The sequence below is a fragment of the Nothobranchius furzeri genome, chromosome 5 (genome assembly GCF_043380555.1).
Source record: "Nothobranchius furzeri strain GRZ-AD chromosome 5, NfurGRZ-RIMD1, whole genome shotgun sequence".
NCBI classification, from domain to species: domain Eukaryota; kingdom Metazoa; phylum Chordata; class Actinopteri; order Cyprinodontiformes; family Nothobranchiidae; genus Nothobranchius; species Nothobranchius furzeri.
In genome coordinates, this window is record NC_091745.1 from 9,465,059 (window position 1) to 9,486,859 (window position 21,801).

Sequence of the window (21,801 nt, forward strand, 5' to 3'; positions counted from 1 at the left end):
GATCTGAGTCCAGCAGGATTGGGGAGGACAGAACAGACAGACTCCGGGTGCTTTCCAGAGGTTTTGTGTTTGTTTCGTCTGTTAGTGGAAGCGACACTTCAGCTCGCCTCGGATATGGGACCCTGCGTCCGCCGAGAGGGATCCGGAGCCGGAGGGAGAGCGTCTTCCTGAAGAAGGAGCAGCCTGCCTTGGGGAGTTATTTCCCCCTTTTCTTTAATTTTTAATTATATAAAATCCGCCGGGGAGGGGGGAGCTGTGAGGAACAAGCGCCGGATCATGATGCGTCCCAACCGCGGCTTCATCCTGTTCCTCCTCAACGGAACCGCATGTTTGGTAAGAAAGGAGCGCGGAGAAAAACAAAGTCACGCTCTCTCTTTCACGCATCTTGCAAAGAATTACTCTCAGTTCTCACAACCAGTACAGCATCAGCACCACCACCGTGGTTCCGTTTACAAGAAAAAAAAAACTTCCGAGGTCGCCGGTAGAACAAGAACCAACGCGCACAGACTTTTTTGGCACCCGAGAGCTGATGTGTGCAGCTGTTGGTCTGCAAAGATGCGCAGGCGAGTCTAGTTCTGTTGCTTTCACGAACCTCTGTTAGTGCAAATGGGTCTGATTATGAACATAATAGTTCTGCCTCGATGCTCGTCTGGCTCGGGTCTGGTGAGGTCACTCATCCTATGAGACTCTCCAGGAGACGCGTGCTGCGCGCGCTGTGCCACCGGTGACCATCAGCGATCAGTTAGGGATTTTTATTCTGTTTTAACCATCTTATCAGTCACCAGTCCTTCATTCTGCATCGTTTAAGGGGTGTGACAGCGTATAAGTATCAGTTTAGTTGCACTAACACCCAAATCAATTAAGTAATTAGAAAGAAAACGTGTTAAAGCTGTTTTATTACAAAGAAATTGAGATTTACCCTCCAAAATGTCAGTCGATATACTAAAAAAACACTTTAACATAACGAAACTTTTTCACATAAAAAAGAGAAACATTTAAATAAATATGAAGGATTTGGCTGTTTATACTACTACTACTACTATTTCCACTGCTACTGCTTCTACTTTTCCAAATCAAAGATCTGCAGAAGGATAAATGAAGGTTTGAACTTAAATTCCTCCAACGTTACATAACCCACAATCAAACTGAGATCTCTCATCTTCTTTCATGTGGGCTCCAGACGTTTTCAAGCAGCCTTTAATGAGAAGTCAGTTCCTAATTCACATGAGAAAGCTTGAAAACATCCTTCTGTTCAGAAAGCCCTGGGCCGAGCTCAGCCATCACACAGCCCAGGGAATGAGCACACCCCCCCCTTCCCCAAAAAACAAACAAACAAAAAAACACAAGAGACACACACAGCAGACACTTCAAGTGAGTTTCAGAAGCTGTTTAGTGCACTTTTTAGTTTCTCTCCACAGATGACCTTGTGATTCTTCTAAAGTGCTATTTTGCAGCTCAGAGCCAAGTAATTGCCCTTTTGTTGATTTGAGTTGTAAAATGATGACATGCAGATATAATTGGCAAAGACAGAGCTCTTTCATTTCCCTTTGAAGGCATGGACCACATGTGGCTGTAAAACATGTGGAATGTGCACCGGATCCCAGAGAGGGCAGAACGGGCTCACCGCGCTTGTCGTTTTAGTTCCAGCAGCTCGTTTTTAGCTGCCGGTCTACAGTTTGACCCAGAAGGTCTGTAGCTATAAGGAAATTAATTGTTATTTTATTTCTGCTTCTCACCACTCCATGTATATGAGAACATGGCATGCCTCAGCAGGAGATCACGGGTAGTTCATTAACCGTACGACTTTGATAAATTAGGCTGTGATTAATACATTAACCAAGTTTTTTTTTATTATGTAACAGACCAGTAGTTGATGATTAGCAACCCACCCAGCATTCTAAATGGGATTTGGAATATTTTCTAAACAACAGAGTTGAAATTCTCCCACAGGGTTTGGTCTTTGGGGACCTTTTGCTCATGATGACTATTAATACAAGGTGTCACACTGGCTGTTGTTTGTGTGATTAATGTGTTCCAGATGCTAATTATCTGTATTTGAATGAAGGGTTATAAATAATCCAAACCGTCTCAGTTGTGTAATTAACTGCTTGAAAACGAGTTTTTGTTTAATTTTGTGGCAGCAGTGTTATTTTCTGTCCGTGAGATAACTCGATCTTCTGATAGAAAATAGAAACAATCTGTGCGAATGTTGAGGTGAGTGTGCTCCTAGGGCTTTTTTAAGGCTCATCGGATCAACCATCAGCAGCCTTTGCTTACATTTGATGTAATGAATTAGAAATCTGTTTCATTTGACATATTTTGCACATTTTTAATGTTCAATTCAGTGACAAAAAGAAGACGAAGCATTTAAGAAGCTGTTAAAATGATTTTGTCTAAAATTAAAAACAAATTCACCAAAGCAACCGTCTTTGAAAGGACACAAAAACAGGTGCAACAAATTAAAAAAAATGACGCATACAAACAGGTTTAAAGACAAAGAACAATTAGATACAGAGGTGGACTAAAAAAGAGGTTTGTATCTTCGATTAGAGTGTTTGAGTCCATAATGCATAAAACACACATACACACATGCAGGTTTGTTCATAAACTTCTGCACATACACAGCGCAACGCTGACAATCTGCATTAGCAGACCAGCTTGTGACATCTGGGAGAGGTGAGGTTAATTAGACCTTGTCCTCTCTTCCAGCATTATGAGTAACTACCAATAGAAGATGAAGTGTCCTCAATAGAGCATTGAACTCGGCTGCTCCAGCGGGCTGCAGGCCGTTCCTGCTCGCAATCATTTCAAGAACACTCCACTCTTCCATGAAACGCGGTTTTACTCTTATTAAACATGCAGTTTAAAGCCTTTTAAATAAGAATGTGAACGTAAGTATAATTTTAATGCAAGGGAGCAAAACCTCCACATGTAAAGGTCGCTGTATGTGCAGGAGTAAGGGTCTTCGTGCATGCCCCCCACTGATGTTCTGGAAGGGAGCCTCAGGTAGCCTCTGTGTGGCCGTGACAGACAGAGCAGCTTTATTTTTAGTCTGATTGCTTTTTGTACAAATGCACACAGGCCATCACGCTCAGCCCTGCAGCTGAGCGCTGACTGCCACTGTGTGCAGACTGACTTTCTGTGAAGACATTCATACATAATCAAAGGGCTAAATGCCACATTCCTGCATGCATGGAAATAATTTGATGTGCAAACAAAACAGAAACCCTTAAAGACCACGCCCGGAGAATGAAAGCCTTGTTCTGCCACCTTTTCCCTTACTTACTTACTTTCTTTTCCCACATCACCTTTCATTTGACTTTGCCTTCCGCAAGGACAGATTTATTTAACACGACGCTTCAATTAAAACACATCATGTTCAAACATTTGGAGCTTTTTGGAGTGCTGACAAAGAGAGTGATCGTTCGCCACTGAGTGCATTTCAGCTACAACATCACACAGACTGACAACAAAAAGCTTTAAGCTGCTCCCAGTTTGCCTGGAACATCAGAAGACAGCTCGGCGCAACAATCCTCAAACACTCTGAGCAAGCGCGAGGATTCGTGTGCCAGGTTAAAAAGCAGAAGCTGCCTGACGGTGAATCTAACCGCTTCAGACTTGGCTCTCCGTTTGAGCTGTCACAAACCCTCAGATTCACGTTCCCGAGACACCTGTCCCCCCTCACGGGGTCACTTACCTTGTCCGTCCACATCCGTCCCAGGCTAAAGCAGAAACATTCTCTTAATCCTGAGAAAGCCAGCCTTACTCTGATATGGCTAAGACTTCATAAAGTCACCAGTGTAGCCTAACCCAGCAGTGCCTGCCATCACTCGTGCAGTGTGCTTGTCAGAGCTACAAACGTCCCCTCTCCCCCCTCTGTCCCCCACATATGCTCCAGAGACAAAAGTCATTCATTAGTGGCTCGTTTCTGTCAGGAGATGCTGGACATGTTTCCTTAGAGGGAACAATAACTCATGAAGGAAACATCCAACTTGTGATTTCTTTAAGCCAGCCTACACCTTTGTATATAAGAATGAATGTGTGCGTGTATGTGTGTGTGGGTGTGTGTGGGTGGGGATGGTTATGACATAATGACATACTGATATTACAATTTTGAGTTTGATTATTCTGACTGTTGAGGATTTATATGGTGTTTCGGTTAGTGAGGTTAATCAAGGACACGCGCTTACATGCAGCCAGTAACCCTTTTAAAACCCGAATAGTCACAATAACCCGGTTCCTCAGGTCCATGTAAACACCGCCAAAAACCCGGATATGATCATAACATAACAGGTTTTTAAAAACCCGGATATACACCTGGGGTACCCCTTTTCTAACCCGAATGTTTGGTCGTGTAAACGCATGTCGGGATATCCCCATCAACGCGTGTGTTCTGCGCATGCTCTGTTCACAGGGAATCTTGGTCTTTTGAGTAGCGAGACGTCTTGTATGCGCCAGAACACCGGAAGTAAACAACAAGTTGGGAGCAACATGGCGAGTCGCGGCACAGCACCACACTTTTGGAGTGACGAGGAAACTAAAGCGCAAACAAATGCGGTCGCTATCTCTTCCGAACTGGGAAACATGTCGTTGTTTTCATGGATACCGGAACAAGAAGAACCGGAAATGATGCATACTGCGTCTGGACGTAGTCCATACGTCCTGACGCTACCCCAACGTCCGCATGTAAATCGGGTTATGCAAGTTAGAGGTAACTCTTTCTATTTATGCTTGTAAACGGGTTATTCTGATCAACTCAGAAACCCGAATCCCGACCTTAACCCGATCATAACCCGGATATTGGCTGCATGTAAATGTAGTCCTCCATCAACAGTGAAAAAAGAAGGAATTTTAATTGTTAATTTCTTTCACAGATTTATTCTTCGTGAGGAAGAATCATCACGAGTGTGTCAACAGTGGCCCAGAACGGACAAACTGTCTCTAGACAAATTCTTTAAAATTCTCTGGACCACCACAGTTAGAAAAAATAAAAGAGCTGCTGGAATTATGCGCTAGCACAGCAGGGATGACCCCAGAAGTGGGACCCCCCCCCCCCCCCCCCCCCCACCCACACACACACACACACACACACACACCTCCCAGCTGACTCCTTCTTCGGACATGAAGCTGCTGGGATGGACAGAAAACACGCTCCTGCAGACAAACCCTGAGCTGCTCTGAGACAGAGAGTGCCGTCGACTGTAAACCAGCACCCTTTGTTGTGGGATTGCGTTCTGAGAGGCTCCTGCAGAGATCTGGATGTCTGTAGGTTGGGTTGCAGCTTACAGTGAAACGACTTGCAGGCTCGGATAGAAAGAGTGGGTGTAACTCCCCAGGGATCCAGATAAAGATACGTTTGACTTTCACTCAAGATAAATCAGTAAGGATGGGAAAATGCTCATTTTAAATTTTCAGAGCGTCTACTGGAAGTGACAGCAGCAAACAGTTAAGTGTTGTAAAAATTCACCATTTTAGGGAAATAAGTCATGGTGAACCAATTTCTTGTAGTTTCAAGACCAGTTGGCGTCTCGGGGTTGTTAGAAAAGGCGATTTGGGAGCAGGGGATGTGGGTTTATTGAAAGGGGAACACCAGGCGGTCAGCCAATGCTCTCTTGATGCTGCAGACGCATGCTGACCTCATGGCGGTGTGACTACAACTGCTTGATCTCACACTAGAAGAAGAGCAGTGAGCAAGAGCCCATTTAGATTCTCAATCCACTGACAATCTGTTAACAGTCAGTTCTGCATGAATGAACATCCAGTGTATCACCAGCATGCCAGCCAGTGACGGTACGCTGATTTTCAGGGTCAGAGTGGTGCTCATGTCCAGAGCAGGACCACGGAGGTTCTTTTTTACTGAGTTTAAAACAATGCACAGCCACATGGTTCAGGAAATTCTGGCTGAGGTGAAACATTTTTGCAGGGAGCATCGATTTCTGAGCTGAAGTGAGAATGACCTGCTGGAGAGTACAGGGCCGCAATTACCTTAACATTGATTGCACCAAAGAAAGCCTCTGTGCTCCTGCGGGGTTAACAACTTAAAGTGTTTTGTTTGGTTTTATTTATCACAATTTTGCAGTTCTGAAGGGAAAACATATTTTTTTTAAAATTGCGGTAATAGTTTAGGAGAATTTAATTAATAATAAAACAATTTACTCTTATTTTTTGCTTTTTTTTCATTTATTGGTAAAAATGCATTATTAGCTGTATTTTTATCAGTGTGAATCAACAGAGGTGAGCAGACAATGACTATGTTTACATGCAGCCAATATCTGGGTTATGATCGGGTTAAGGTCGGGATTCGGGTTTCTGAGTTGATCAGAATAACCCGTTTACAAGCATAAATAGAAAGAGTTACCTCTAACTTGCATAACCCGATTTACATGCGGACGTTGGGGTAGCGTCAGGACGTATGGACTACGTCCAGATGCAGTATGCATCATTTCCGGTTCTTCTTGTTCCGGTATCCATGACAACAACGACATGTTTCCCAGTTCGGAAGAGATAGCGACCGCGTTTGTTTGCGCTTTAGTTTCCTCGTCACTCCAAAAGTGTGGTGCTGTGCCGCGACTCGCCATGTTGCTCCCAACTTGTTGTTTACTTCTGGTGTTCTGGCGCATACAAGACGTCTCGCTACTCAAAAGACCAAGATTCCTTGCGAACAGAGCATGCGCAGAACACACGCGTTGATGGGGATATCCCGACATGCATTTACATGACCAAACATTCGGGTTAGAAAAGGATTACCCCAGGTGTAGTAACCGGGTTTTTCAAAACCCGTTATGTTATGATCATATCCGGGTTTTTGGCGGTGTTTACATGGACCTGCGGAACCGGGTTATTGTGAATATTCGGGTTTTAAAAGGGTTACTGGCTGCATGTAAACACACTCAATAAGATGATTTAAAGGATGAAGCTTTAGTCTACCAGTCTGATCTGTTTTAAATGCACTGCAGTATCAACCTGCTGTCACAAAGATGGTAAGATGTCTGTCTAGCAAGCATTTGTGATCAGATTACGCTCCCTTGATCCCTTTTATTGGCTGACAGAAAAGTCCCAAATCAGCCAGAACCCTGCAGAAGCGTTTGGGACTTCAGAGAAAGCTGCTTGTTGGAAAGAAACAAATTGTTTGGACAGTTTTCTGCAAACCTCAGGGTGAGATGGCGCTATCCAGTGAAACGTTGAACTCCAAAAAGCAGTGCATGATGTTGGATAAAAGTGCTTAATAAGAACACTTTTAGCTGAAGGTTTTCCTGCCCACACCTGTTAAGCTCTTCCATCTTCCTCCAGACCAATGTTGGGATTGTAGTGATTGCTTTAATCAGCTGCAGTCCATCAGCTTCCACTTTGCTCGCCCCTACTCTCTCTCTCTCTCTCTCTGTCTCTCTCTCTCTCTCTCTCTCTGTCTCTCTCTCTCTCTCTCTCTCTCTCTCTCTCTCTCTCTGGTAAAGAGCCGTGGCCAAAGCGTCCCCTGCTGCCACTCTCCATCCTCCTTTCACTGCCAACTTGTCGATAAAATATAATGTAAAAATGTGATAGCCAATTCAGAGCTCAGCTTCGCTCTGAACATACAAAATGAGCTCAGATCCCCGGGGACCCACACACAAGCCAGCCTGTTCAAAATAAGGCAAGTAAAGAGATGGAAGATGCAGAGGAAGACAGGACAGACTGGGGAGAAATACTTTAAAATAAAAAGATTTAGTGCAGCAAGTTTGTCACCTTCTGCAGAACTTAAGCTCCTGTGACCCCCCCCCCCCCCCCCACACACACACACACCCCTGAGGGGCTGAAGTCAATTATTCATTGAGAGTCAAATAGCTTGTTTCTTGTGAAATTACCTTTCTCTCTCTTTAACCTCTTCTTAGATCTACATCAGCCACAGGAATGATTAGGCACAGGAGTTTTCAGACTTTAATCACGTAATTGAGAAACTTCCTGCAGTGAGAATTTTCCATCTGGAGAAGAGGCCAGGAAAGAAAGGGATTTGTGGGTGACGGTGGCGTGTGTGTGTGTGTGTGTGTGTGTGTGTGTGTGTGTGTGTGTGTGTGTGTGTGTGTGTGTGTGTGTGTGTGTGTGTGTGTGTGTGTGTGTGTGTGTGTGCGTAGCAACTGATGGACACTAGAAATCTGAGCTGCTTGCTTTAATTTAAATTTAATGCCATTTTAGAGATGAGGATTTTACATTTTGCAGTCACAGAAAATTGAAGCGGTTATTGGACTTGTCAGCTCCCCAGCATGAGGACACAATCAAGACATGTTTGGCCTCTGGGTGGAAATATTGATAAATCTGTCAACTTTTGTTCAAACATTGTGTTCGAACAAACCAATAAACCAATGTTTTGTCACATTTCTATTAAATCCTACAAAGGTTCAATTTTTTTATGAAAATGTCAACAAAATATTTCCTTTAATTCATCACATAAACAACTAACCACTGGCTGAACAAAACAAGCTGCAGCTACAGTGTTATTACATTTTAATTAATAGGATAAATATTTAAATGTGACAAAGATTAGTGATTGAAGGTGTGGAACACATGAAAACCCTTTTTAAAATCTAATTTCTGATCATAATCAATCACTCGGAGTTTTTCATGCAGGCTGACCATGAAAATAGTCTCCTACACCTATCTCCTGCATTAGCCTCTGATAGAAAATAGACGGTAAAACTCTAGGATTAGAAAAGCCTGACAGATCTACGTCACACCGTCACTTAACATTTATGGACCCATCCATCTTGACTCACGACGGGGAACGCTGTTGTTGGTTTAGCATCCAGGAATCAGCAGAGAACATTTTGGCTTGTAGAAGCTAACTGTTAGCATTAGCAACTTTACCACACAGCAGAACTTCTCCAGGCTTAACTTTTTTGTGGAGATAGCACATCAGTGTTGCAAGTCAATGGTAGAGCCATGTTGCTTTTATCCAATCAGGGGTGAGATGTCCAAATGTCAGGAAATAAGACTCCAAGTCCTCTGAAACTCAGCTGTGATGTGGGTAACTTTTAGGTCCAAGCATGATGCACCTCTTTATGTTTTCTCCCCTGAGAATGATTCACAAGGCATTCATTCCTACTTGAGACAACTGGAAATGTATCGCTTAAACGAGTGAAGCACTTTTTAAAACAACTGTTCCACACCTTTAAACTTCTTTTAGCTCTGAGTTCGACCTTGTTGCTGAGGATACATGAGACTCACCACCAGCTGATGGATGAAAAATCCACTTAACCATACAGTATGAGGGTCTGTTGATGTAGTTTACTGGACTGTGGCTATTTGCAACTCGTTGGAGACACAAATTTGCAACAATCTATGTAAGAACTGCAATGAACTTAACAGAAAATTGAGATTTTGATAAAGTTAATCAAACCAGTGTAGCGTTGTGGTTTTATGCTCTTTTATGAAAGAGGAACCATGCTACGTATTAATTTGGAATATTAATTTTTAATAAATCAATAACCAAATTTTATATTGTTAAGAAGACTCAAAGGTTGTTTTCATCGATAAACCGACGATAATATCTGTGTGTCTGTGTTTCAGTTCAATGAGGAAACAAGTTTCAAAATTAAAAGTTTTAATTCTTCAAACTAGACTAATGATTTTGAAATTGACAAACACGGGAATAACAATCAACATTGGCAACTTGTGGGACAATCTTTAACAGTTGATATGATCAAATAGACCTTGTGGTGAATTTTTGAAGATTGAGAATGTCGTGATATGAATGCATGTGTGAGTCTGATTTTGCTTCAGGAAGAAACAGGTGTCTGAGTGAAGTGATGGTTTGGATAAACTTAGGTCTTATCAGAGAACTGCATCAAACGCTAAACACCGTGTTCTGTCTCACCGAACTCTTGTGGACCCTCTTTCGGATCCGGGCCGTGGAGGATGGTGATGGTTCATCCAGATGACACCAGCGGCTGACAGGGGAGACGTAGGTGTCGAACGGAACCGGTCCAGAGTTGCCCTCGGTACACGTAGATGGAAAAGCGTTTTGTCGATGCGTTTGTTAAGTTTAGTTCACTCAGAAATCAAAGACTCTGTATGAGTCTGCGTTAGAAGTTGCGATTCAGCTGTCCTGTCTGGCTTGGCAGGAACAGCGTGAGAGAGGGGGGGAAGAAACGAGCCAACCGGCTCCCCCCTTCGGTTTCTTCAGGTCCTCTCTCTTTCGTTGTCAAGCACGAACTGAAATCATAAGACTGAAACTTACCAAAAGCCTTTCTCTTCTCAAAGCAAACGTGTGCGTCAGCAAATGTGTTTTGGAGTTTACTGTGAGAATCTGTGTGTGGGTGTGAAGGTCGGTAACAAACATCCTCAAACATTATCTACTTAAGTGTGGATTCATTAATCCATTATAATTACCCAAAGCATAAGAATCATTCATTTGATTAAACACATTTATAATGAGCAAAATGATAATGGTTACTTTAACATTAAAATCAAGAAACAAAGTTTTAAGACTTGTTATGTTATGACTACTTTTATGGGAACAACATCTTCTGGCACGAAGCTGCAGGTGGCAGATGTTATGGTTTCCTCCCAGACTCGCTGGCGTTCAGGTCTTAATCTGTGGGTGAAAGTTCTCAACGACCCAGCTTTGACCCAGCTGAGTCCAACACCACCTTTGTGACAGAAAACCCACACTTCCTCACGTTACACCAGCCATTCATTTTCCACTCCATATCCAAGGTTAGATTACTACAGCTCATCCCGGGGGACGTTCTCATGCCTGAGAAGATAAAGAATATCTCTAGTGAGTTCTGGGTCTGGTTAGGGATGTCCTCCCAGTGGGACACGCCTGCAAAACCTGCAGAGGAAAGCGAGGAGGCGCCCTAGATATACGCCTGAGCCACTTCAGCTAAACTCAGTTCAGCTAAGACCAAGGACCATGTGTCGTAACAGACCACCACCACACCAGTGACGATCCATTCACAGCACTTGAAGACACGTGCAAAATTGAACCTCATTCCTTTTAATGTTTAATGTTTTTGTCGTGTCCAATGACTCTGCTCTGTTGCTTCTCAGATTTCACCTCCTGATCTCTGCACCGTATCATGGCAACTTTTTGCACATGTCACCAAGGGAAGAGGTGTTAAAACAGCAAACCTGTCACTGCAACAGGCAGATTGTTGCCTGTGGAGCAGACACGCTCACAAGGATCACTCCCCTCCCTGTACTTCCTGCTGGGAGAGAGGCCTGAGGCCTGTGCTCACTGAGCCTGAATGACTCACAATTACCACAGCTCTGGAGCCGGCAGCCTCCTCCCATCCTCTCCAGCCGTTTCACTGACTCACGTAGCACACATGACAAATGACAAAGTCACCCCGAACCTCCACCCCCTCGCTCAAACCTGACTGCCCATCGCCCACACTTTGCCTTCGTGCTTGGAGTCAGGAAGCATCGTGACACAAAACAAACTCACTCTGGAAAAAGAAGAAAAAAAAACTTGTTCTGGCCTTTCAAAGTGACATTACACCATATGGCTGGTCTCATTTGTCATTAAAGGATGACTTTTAGGATTCAGTCTCAGATCTGAGGGCAAGTGAGTGACAGAAACAACAAAAAGCAGATGGCATTAATTCTCGACGACGTCGAGGCGCGCTTCCTAAAATATTAAGATATTCCAGAAAATTGAAGCGACTTATTATAAATAAACTCAGAGGTAGGGCTGGGGGTAAACGATTATTTTTAAAACGATTATTCTGACGATTATTTTATCGAATAGTCGACTATTCTAATGACTATTTAGAAAATTAATCTAATGATTATTTTTCTATTGCACAATTAACAAAAACCAGAAAATCTCAAATAAATTGATAAATTCTTACTGTAAGAGAATAAACACTACAGGCCTTCCATTTTGTATAACACTGCTTTTATTGTGTTGCGGTTGGTTATGTTCTGGTGACGTGTAGAACTTGGGAGTGCAGGCTGCTGCCTGAGAGGTGGTAGAAGATGGAGTGTCTCCATGCTGCTTTGTTTTGGTCACTTATGTGCGTGAGGCGAGTGGTGTTACGGGTTAAACCAAACTCAGGTGATATTTTACACTAAACCGAAAACCCACAACACTCTAAATGTAATGAAAGGGAGATCTACACCACAAAAAAGATGAACTCTAAACCAAAACGTAACAGCTTATCCCAACGCAAGAAGCTGTTAGCGAAGATGCTAACAGTAGCTTTACCAACGTTAAGTTCAAGTTACCAAGTTTAAATAAACCAAAAACACCCAGCAGCAAACAGACCAGCACGGAGGAGAGACTGCTACCACCAAAACAGCTCTCCTCATGTCTGAAAGAAGCTCCTTAATGAAGGGAGAAGCGCTCCCGGTGATGTTCTACATCTGCGATAGACACGAAGCAGCGCATCTGACCCCGGAAGTTGTTGTCCGTTGCCGGGAGACGAAGGGGCAAAACAGGAAAATAATCTAGTAGCGGACGAACATTGTTCCGGGTCTTCGGTATTTGGCGGAGATGTTAGTGAAGGCGGAGAAGAGGGCGAACTAGAGGAAAAACAGGCAGATTCCTCCTCTATTTACAAACTCCTGGGGATGCAACAAGTGGGCGCGGTGCGTCGACTTCCGGATCTGACGTCGACAAATTTTTAGAATCGAGCCGTCGACTTCGTCGAGGCTTCGCTACAGCCCTACTCAGAGGGTATTCTTTATCACCTCAGCTTGCTTGCACAGCAGAAACCCGAGTTGGGAGAGTGCTGATAGTTAGATACTACACCTCATATACTTCACCGGTTAAACGCAGAGAGCCAACAGAGTCGTAGCAGTATGCACTTTTCCACAATGGAAAGAGCTTGTTAAGTTATTCACTGAGGAAAATCCTTTATGTGCAGGAGTCACACATCACGCATGACTCACCAACACACGTTCACATGCATGCCAATAACAGGGTAAAGCGTATTCGCCTGTGCTTTGTGACTATCAGGAGCATTGCTGCCGCAGCTTTTCTCACAGCCACATTAAGCTCCTTCTAACATTTGTCTTTTACAACGATGCTGTGTGCTGAATCTAACACCTCCAGTGGTGCCAGACACTTAAATCTTCTGTTCAACAATAGCACAACAGTCACTTCATCTCTCCTCATTCTGCTCCTCAGCCTCTTGGGCTCAGACGCAGGGAGAGAGAGGGGGAACGCTGCCTGGTGTGTGAGCCGTAACTAAGAGTGCTGCCATATGTTTGTGTTCAGAGGCAGAGCTATGGCTAAAGCATCTTAAAAAAGGGAAGATTTTAAAGAAATCAAGTTTTCTCACAAAAGGCTGCCTGCTTCCCCTTCTTAAAAACTAAACTGTTTCAAAAGTATTTAATTCTGCTCGGATTTTGCTCATTATTTGCTTTTCCCAAACACGCCACAATAACTGCCTGACCGGATGATAAAAGGAGTTCTTGTGCGATCCTGAAGGGAGGCTGAAGACTCTGTGCGTGGCGCAGCGGCAGACAGGTAACTAGAGTTGAGGGCATCTGGCTTGTAAACACCCCCCCCCCCCCCCCCCCGATTAAGGGAAGAGGGGAGTCCTCTCAACTGAGTCCAAACATCAGACCACAACCGCATCAGTGGGAATCCTTTTCGTGGCACTTGAAATGCGATACACGTCGTTATGAAAGGAAATACGCGGTTTTAGAGACGGGAAATCAATACGACTGACAGACTGCTGCGCAAGTTAACAAATGTGAGCGAGCTTGAAAAACCTGCATAAAGTGGAATAAAAATGAGTCGGACATAATAATCCTGACTAAGCCTGCATAAGGAAGCCCTGGCAGTCAAGGTAGTAGCAGGATCAGAGCACAGACAGCCACGCATACATTATGCATCTCCCGTAAAATCCACTCAGGTTGAGCACACACACACACACACACAGGGTTCACATTTGCATTGCTTCTAATTCACAAGCTGTGTGTTTGTGTGTTTTTGAGTCACAGGATGCACCGGCGCAGGATATTTTTGTGGGACATTGAATGAAAGCTACCTGCTAATAGATCGTTATCTCTGCATAATTATCTCTTACTTAGCTTGCACATTTACACACTTTTCTGCCATTGTTGAGTACAGCAGCACCACCTTACCTCCCTCTGTCATCCCCCCCCCCCCCCCCCATGCTATCATCTGTCAGATTAGTGTGCATGCAGATACAGTTTATTTCTTTAATTAGAACACTGAAAGTCCTAATTGGACATTACACTTTATTCTTGGCCCTCCTGCCGACCCGCCTTCCTTTCTTCAGTAGCATCGAACCTCTGGCGAAGGTTTCCGAGGCGGCGTTGGTTTTTCCCCCACAAATGCAGCAGAATAGACGACACATCCGGGGCATGTTTCAGTCACGTACATATAAGTGAGATATGTTTTTGGTTGGATAATCCACCACTGTTGTGAAAATGAGATTGTGAGTAAGAGTCGGTAACGCTGGCGCTGAATCAGCCTCTCACCTCGGCCGTCAGGGAAACTACTTAAAAAGAGCTTTTTGTAATGATGGAGCTGTATTGTTTTACAGCCGTTGAAGAAAATTGTCCACTCTTACAAATATTGATCAGACTGAGTAGGACCACCAGAGTAATACACTCCATGTGAATTCACTTTTAGTGTAGATTTTCTTTGAGAGGTGTTCTTTGATCCCGCTGGCCCTACCCGCAGCTCAGGGGATCACATCGGCTCTATTCTCTCCTGCCGCAGAGGAAAACAGAAGAATGCAATAACAGCAACACCCGTAAGATTTCAAACATTCCTATGTGTGTATAATTGATATAACGTCACTATTAACATCACTGGAGGTGTGAACAGTAAATTAGCTATTGATTAAATCTTTAATTTGTTTTTCTTTTTCTGCGTGTTTCTTTCAAACTTGCCAATAACGCTTTATTTCTCTTTTTTTCCTCCTGATTTCCTCCTACGCCTCCTGCTGCAGGTGGTGATGGGTCAAGAAGAGGACTCCTCCAGCCCCAAGAGCTCTTCAGATGCCTCCTCCAAGACGGTGGGCCTTCTGAGCGGGCAGGCTTCCCTCTCACCCCTGAGCCGATGGATGCAGCACAGTAAAAGCAGAGCAGCTAACGCCACCTCTCTGGAGTTGCCCTATCGCTCCCCAGTCCCTTTTGCCAAGCAGGAGTTTTCCAAACAGGAGTTCTGGGAGATGTTAGGCAGTGACCTGCTCAAACCTGACACATCTAGCTCCAGGGTCAAACGCCGGCCGATCGTTAAGACCGGCAAGTTCAAGAAGATGTTTGGCTGGGGAGACTTCTATTCCAATATCAAAACTGTGAGGCTAAACCTGCTGATCACAGGCAAGATTGTGGATCATGGGAACGGCACGTTCAGCGTCTACTTCCGACACAACTCAACGGGCCAGGGCAACATCTCAGTCAGCCTGGTGCCGCCTGTCAAAGCGGTGGAGTTTGACCTGGAGCGCCAGAGCGTGGTATACCCTAAAGACTCCAAGATCTTCAACTGCCGCGTGGACTACGAGAAGGTGGATCGAAGCAAGCGCACCGCGTTGTGTGCCTATGATCCATCCCAGACCTGCTTTGTGGAGCAGATCCAGAGCCACGTCTCCTGGATTTGCTCCAAGCCATTTAAAGTGATCTGTATCTACATTTCCTTCTACAGTACAGACTACCGCCTGGTGCAGAAAGTTTGCCCGGACTACAATTATCACAATGAGATGCCCTACCTGCCCTCAGGCTAAAGGTGACGCAAGGGGGAGGAGAGAGGAACGGGGGGGTGAATTGTGGGAGTGACTGAACATCTGGTGCAGAAACCAAGGCTGTAAATGTCGCAGTGGCAGCAAAACACCCTAAAACATTTATGTAGCCTGATTATTGTAAGACGTGATAACATATATGCAAAACAAACCGAGTATGCAGACGACGAGGCATTTCAAATACTCAGCTACAACATTCTGGACTGGTGGTGAGGAACCACAACGCACACATCGTTACCTCAGCCCCGTTTCCACATGCTCACTTCTCTCATCCATTAAGTCATTTGTGAACTTTATCTCAACATTCTTTTAATCATCCTTCACAATTTTGCTCTTTTGCAAAAGCGGGAAGCAGCAAGTGAATTGAGAGTAGGCTTTTAAAAGGTGTGATTATTCACAAGAGAGCGGCGGACCGATTCAGTCTTTCTCTTAATTACATGTCATGTTTAACATTGTGCTCATTGAAGATGGTTTAAACAGACCGTAGGGAAGCTAAGTAAGCATCGACGTCAAGGATAATCAATTAAAGGGACTATAAGAAAGTTTGACAGCCAAAACATGTATAGAAATAATAAATGTCTTCTTCATACATTCTCCTGCAATGCCCTGGTCCTGTAGAATGAGCCCTGGCATTTTTACTGTGATTGCCTGTTTTTCTGTAAAATCACAGAAAAAGAGAGATGCTCGGGTCGAGCAGGCTGCTTCATGCGCGTTCACGCTCAGGCATCGCCCGTAGCATTTGCTATCCGTAGATTTAGTCTTTGTCGCTGTTCCTAACGCCTAGTGACAAAGCTAGCTACATTTCTGAGGACCCTTAGCTACTTTCTGTAGAACCTTCTTCTAGATATTTCCTGCAAATTAGCAACAAAATAGCCATTTTCTCTCCGAACCGTTCTTTGAATTGACGTTGTTTCAGCTGTCATCAAGGATATAAATGTTACAGATATGTCAAATTTTACTGGTGCGTAGCTCACCTTGTAAGATGTTTGACTCTCATGCAGAAGACCTGGGTTCAATTCTGGGTGTGAACATAGTTTATTTGGAGTTTCTTTTTTACATTAATGGTATTTTTTTTACAATAATAAGACGCCCAAATTTTTATTTGAGACTCACTGAAGGGCATTGAATTCACAGATAAAAAAGATGTGGGTTCAACTTTGATTTTGGAACAATTTTTCAAGCAAGGGAAGGGAATGATCTGAGCATGCAGGAGGACTGACCCATCATAAACCTTTGTCGGCTGTGCTGAAGAGAAAGGTACAGAACCAAATTATTTAATTAATTAGCCGCACGTTCTCCTGTCCTCTGTCCTCCGGGCCACACACACACACACAAACACACACAAACACACACACACACACACACACACACACACACACACACACACACACACGGGACTGTCTCAGCTGTTATTTTCGTTAAGGAGTGTGCACGTACAGCATGCGCGCCTCGTGCACGAGCCTCCTATTGTAGCTGCCATTACGCTTTTGGCCTGCGGGGGCAATCGCGAATATAAAAAATTCAAAACTCTGACAAGTCCCTTTAAAGGAGACTTTTTTGACAAAAGTTCCTCCTCGCTCCAATATTCTGACTTCCTGTCGTCAAAACAAAATCCTTAACATTTCCCCTCATTTTTGTAACCTCCAAATTACAAGTGAACAGACATTGCTTCAGTGTTTCAGGGCTGGGGCCTGAGACAAGTTCAGTGTGAAGGCAAGAACTGCGATCGACGCAGAGACAGAATTGGCCCTCTACACTTATGAGAAAAAGTACAAGGTGAGAGATGGAGAGATGCAGCGAGCGCTTTAATTAAAGTGGAGAAGGAGAAGTGGAGTATGCGGCGCCTTCTATTGTCCCGTCTGCATGAAAAAGATTACATTTTGTTGCCGTCAGGATTCCGATTTCACGCATTGATAACTTTGACTGTGAGAGGGAGATTGCTCTCTCCCGACAAATACTGTGTTCACTAAAGTAAACCCGTTATCTTGAATAAATGAAAATATTATCATGATAATTACATACAATTTAATCTCCTTTACTTGTAATTAAGGTTTCAACGAGAGGGCAAAAAGTATTCCCCAAAATCAAGTCAGCAGGAAAGCAGGACTTTGAAGGGGGTTGTTGTGATAGTGTTTCATGCAGCCAGCAGCCACCGTTTAGCCCTGAGTTAACCGCTCTCATTAAGATAAATGGCCACTGGCTGGCCTATCTCATGCTGCTCACAAAAACAATACCAGTGGAGAGAAAAACATGATGAAAGAATAAAAAAAAAACAGATTTAGGTCACCTAGCTTTGTTATGAGTTCTGGTTAATTAGCATCCAGAAAACAGGTGTGAAACGCCATTCAGCTGTGAAATCCAGCCTGATGCCAGCATGCTGTGACATCAGTGATAACGTCTGTGCTTGGCTGTGCCTGCACACCGGTGTCCCTGGTGGACTGGAGCAGCCGTCTCCTGTAAGGGGTAGCATGAGGCCAGACATAAATGTGCCCCTCTGGCTGCACCGTGTGAGCTCAGACGGCAGCAGCATGAGGAACAGCAGTCACTGGGCTCAAGATAGAAACTTGTAGATCTGCACATCGAAGCTCCTTGTTTCAGGGGTGTCGGTATGAAACTGGGAACATGTAGCAAATTCACTCACAGCCATTATGAATGCTGTCTTTCTGTTTTGAGTTGTTTTATCACAGATGTGTTAATCGGTCTGCTTCTTCTGTAAATGCATACAAGTCAGTTAGGCAAACTGAGTTCTTGTTTTTGTTGCCTGTATGAAGGCTCCGTTCTAGCAGCTCCTGCATACAATACGTTTCCTGTGTTTTAAATGCATCAAACCATCGTGAATGAGCCACTGCCTTCCTCGCTGCTCATCTAATCCTCACCCTCCAGCACCTTTCGGCATCAAAAGTCAGCGTGTTTCCCCTCTGCATTCACACTTTTGTTCATTTCAGTTTAATCTCGCTGACTGGTCACAGCGTCTGCACCCTTCTTCACCTCCCTTCGCCCCTGGGATGGACCCCGGTGAGGTTCGCTCCTCGCTGCTCCCTCCCTAGCACCCCTGCACATAGCTCCAGGTTCAGCTGGCTAATCTTTTCAAGCTTAACATAAGCTGCGCAAATTCCCATCGCTCCACCTGTATCCATTTCTCTTCAGGTCTATACCTTCAAAAATGTGTGTGCGCACAGATTAGGATGCTTTAGTTGAGGTCTTTCCTCTCCCCTGTTCAAAGCATCTTACATAAACTCCTGGATTGTGGAAAATGTGAGATGTCCTCGAGAGCATGCCAGCAGAGTGCTGAACACAGATACGCCCCAGTAACCTGGATACTCCCACCCACCCGCCATCCCACAGGGCATCTGGAGAGAAGTTGGAAGCTGAGACATGATGGAATCAAAGCTGGGAAACAACCCTCTAACAGTGTAGAAAAAAACCAAGGACACATGTTGGACCGCTCTCAGAACAGAAGCGTCATCCTCTGCTCATCACTGATCCTCTCAAGTATACAGCAATACTCTCACGGAGGCTCCGCCCTCTTTGCCTCGCCGGCATGCAGCAAGAGCGCTGCTGGACTACGTTTAACAGACAGTAATGTTGCTGTGGGACAGAAAGTGGCTGCAGCCTTATTAATTACCCATCTGGTGCCAACAGACGTGCATATTCGGCCTTACAGACTGCAGGACAGCACCCAGAAAAGAATAGCTACAAAATCAGACTGTTTCAAATATGAATATACATATATAAATATATATATATACATGAAAAACTTCAGATCTGAATAAAGTTGTATTTCCATGTGGGTCATGAAGTGAAGGTTGTCTGTTTTACCTTTTTAATAATCACAGTTTTGTTTCTCTGTCATGTGGATGATAAACTGTACGGATGATATGATGGCATTTATTGTGGATTTCAACAGTAAAAATCAATAAAGTACACAGAGGTACTTAAGCCACTTATACTACAGGCTCTAGTCTTATCTGGTTGTACTTCCTGTGCAGGTAGAGCGTGTAAACAACACTCTGTTTTCTTGTATTTGCATACCCACAACGTGTGCCGGCGGCAAGGAAAAGATGCGACAGAAACGTTGCTCACGGCTCTTGCAGATATGCAGGAAAGTAACGAGGTGACTGCAGAAAAATGGAGTTGGAAAGGAAATGCTCAGACTGGAGTGATGCTAATTACCCTCCTCCCCCCAACTCTCCTGCTCACATTGTCTTTGTTGTGAAACTTCCTATCCCGCTGTCTTTTTAGAATGCAGTTGACAATACATTTATTTTGCTTCTTAATTAAATCCCAGACCACCGTTAGCTTGGGAATGGTTTCAAACATTCAGCTCACAACATCCCTTTAAATGCAATCGATTAAGGCATCGCCAGCGGCGAAGCCGGGCCCTCTACCCCATCACCTCCACCCCCTTTGTTCCCATAAAAGCTCTGCTCGCCTCAGGATAACCTTGCCTGAGATGATGAAAGGGAAGCAAATGAGACTACACCGAGGACGAAAAACAGAAACCATTTTTGGAAGTAAGAAGAGTTGAGGTTAATATGAAAAGTGAGAGGAATATATTGGATGACAATCGGCAGGATGTACACAGACATAAGAAACGGGAAGAATAAGGCCAATCATTGATAATGGACATGGAGGCTTAAAGCGGGTCATTTAGCGGTCGAAAAAAGGGGAACCAAGAATGTTTCCTCCCTAAAGACGGGTAATGGGAAGCTGGAAGATAGTCAATTGAGAAAATTACTACTAGTAGCACAAGAAAGTGAGAGAAGCAGTACAAAGCTTAAAACGACGAGCAGACTTGCAGGAAAAAGCTGTTGTGTGTTGGGAAGCATTATGCAAAACGTGTAAGAAACAAGTAATGAATGGAATCACACACTACTTGTTAACATTTTGTTTTTTGAACATCAAGGTCTTTCAGAAACTGTTGACTTTATGACGTTACGCTACGAAGGTGGTGTTTCTCCATCATCCTGCTCTAAATGTTGACAAAGTCAAAGAGAAATCCGCATGCTCCCATTTCTTCACATGTTGAAATCATCAGCAGGATTAGTCCGAGGTTTCTCTTTGTTGGTGTTCAACCTGACTCAAACACATTTCTATCATAATTCAAATTTCACTCATTTGTCATTAATATGAAACAGGTATATCTTTTATTCACATTAAACTAGTAAAGCAGGATGATGCTCCTGAAATGATGTTTTTCTTTCTGCTTCTGACAACTTTTTCTTAACAGGACTGCATTACGTAAAATCTACTTTTTGGACATGCTGACCATCGTACTTTTTTATTTCCTCATGAAAAACAAAAGCAGTTTTTGGCTTTATGCAAAAACTGTGTGTGTGAATGGGTAGAGAACTGTGTTGTGAAGCACCTTGGGGGTTTATTGAACCCTATGAAGGCATTATACAAATACAGGCCATTTACCATTTTTACCATTTACCATTTTCCTGTCACAGCTGCTTCTTCCCTTCAACTCTGCTATGCTCCTGCAAAAGCCTGGATGCAATTGGCCAGCCTTGCATAATCATGCCTCAGTCCTCCCCCTTCTCCTCTGGACTGTAAACACTAATGTCCAGTCTGTCCATGTAGCTAGCAGGGAGTTTAATCTCACAGTTGTGAAGAAGTTGTCTTATCAAGTGTACTCTTTAAAATATTCCTAGAAATCAAAAATGTCTGTGATACTTACATATCTCTGTTCAGTCTGCAAAAATGGTTGGATTTTATCTTCAGGAGCTCTCACAAACTAAACCAGAATGTGACAGTGAATTCACAGACTGCTTGTTAAACCGCTGCCAGTGCCGGAGTGATTTTCAGATGGATTACATGGCACCATTCCAATGTTAAAACCACCATGCATAGGCCAAAGTGGTGAGTACAAGTAAATTGTTAACCGCTAGCTGAATGGTTATAAAGTGATATAAAGCGATGGACTCGCAGACTAGGACAATAGTTCATACCACCTGACTTTCTCGTGATGGAGTTGTGTGTGTGTGTGTGTGTGTGTGTGTGTGTGTGTGTGTGTGTGTGTGTGTGTGTGTGTGTGTGTGTGTGTGTGTGTGTGTGTGTGTATTAGCTGTTTGAGATGTCGGCCACCAGGAAATACCCAGTG

General features: G+C 43.9%; 1 protein-coding gene across 1 annotated transcript; it reads left to right on the forward strand.

Annotated features, from left to right (window-relative positions):
• The first annotated feature begins 141 nt into the window (after nt 1-141).
• LOC107378520 (neurexophilin-1) lies at nt 142-15,810 on the forward strand. The gene is made up of 2 exons (XM_015948774.3): nt 142-333; nt 14,907-15,810. The coding sequence occupies exons 1-2, from the start codon at nt 277-279 to the stop codon at nt 15,678-15,680; spliced, it is 831 nt and encodes a 276-aa protein (XP_015804260.1). The 5' UTR covers nt 142-276; the 3' UTR covers nt 15,681-15,810.
• The last annotated feature ends 5,991 nt before the right edge of the window (nt 15,811-21,801 follow it).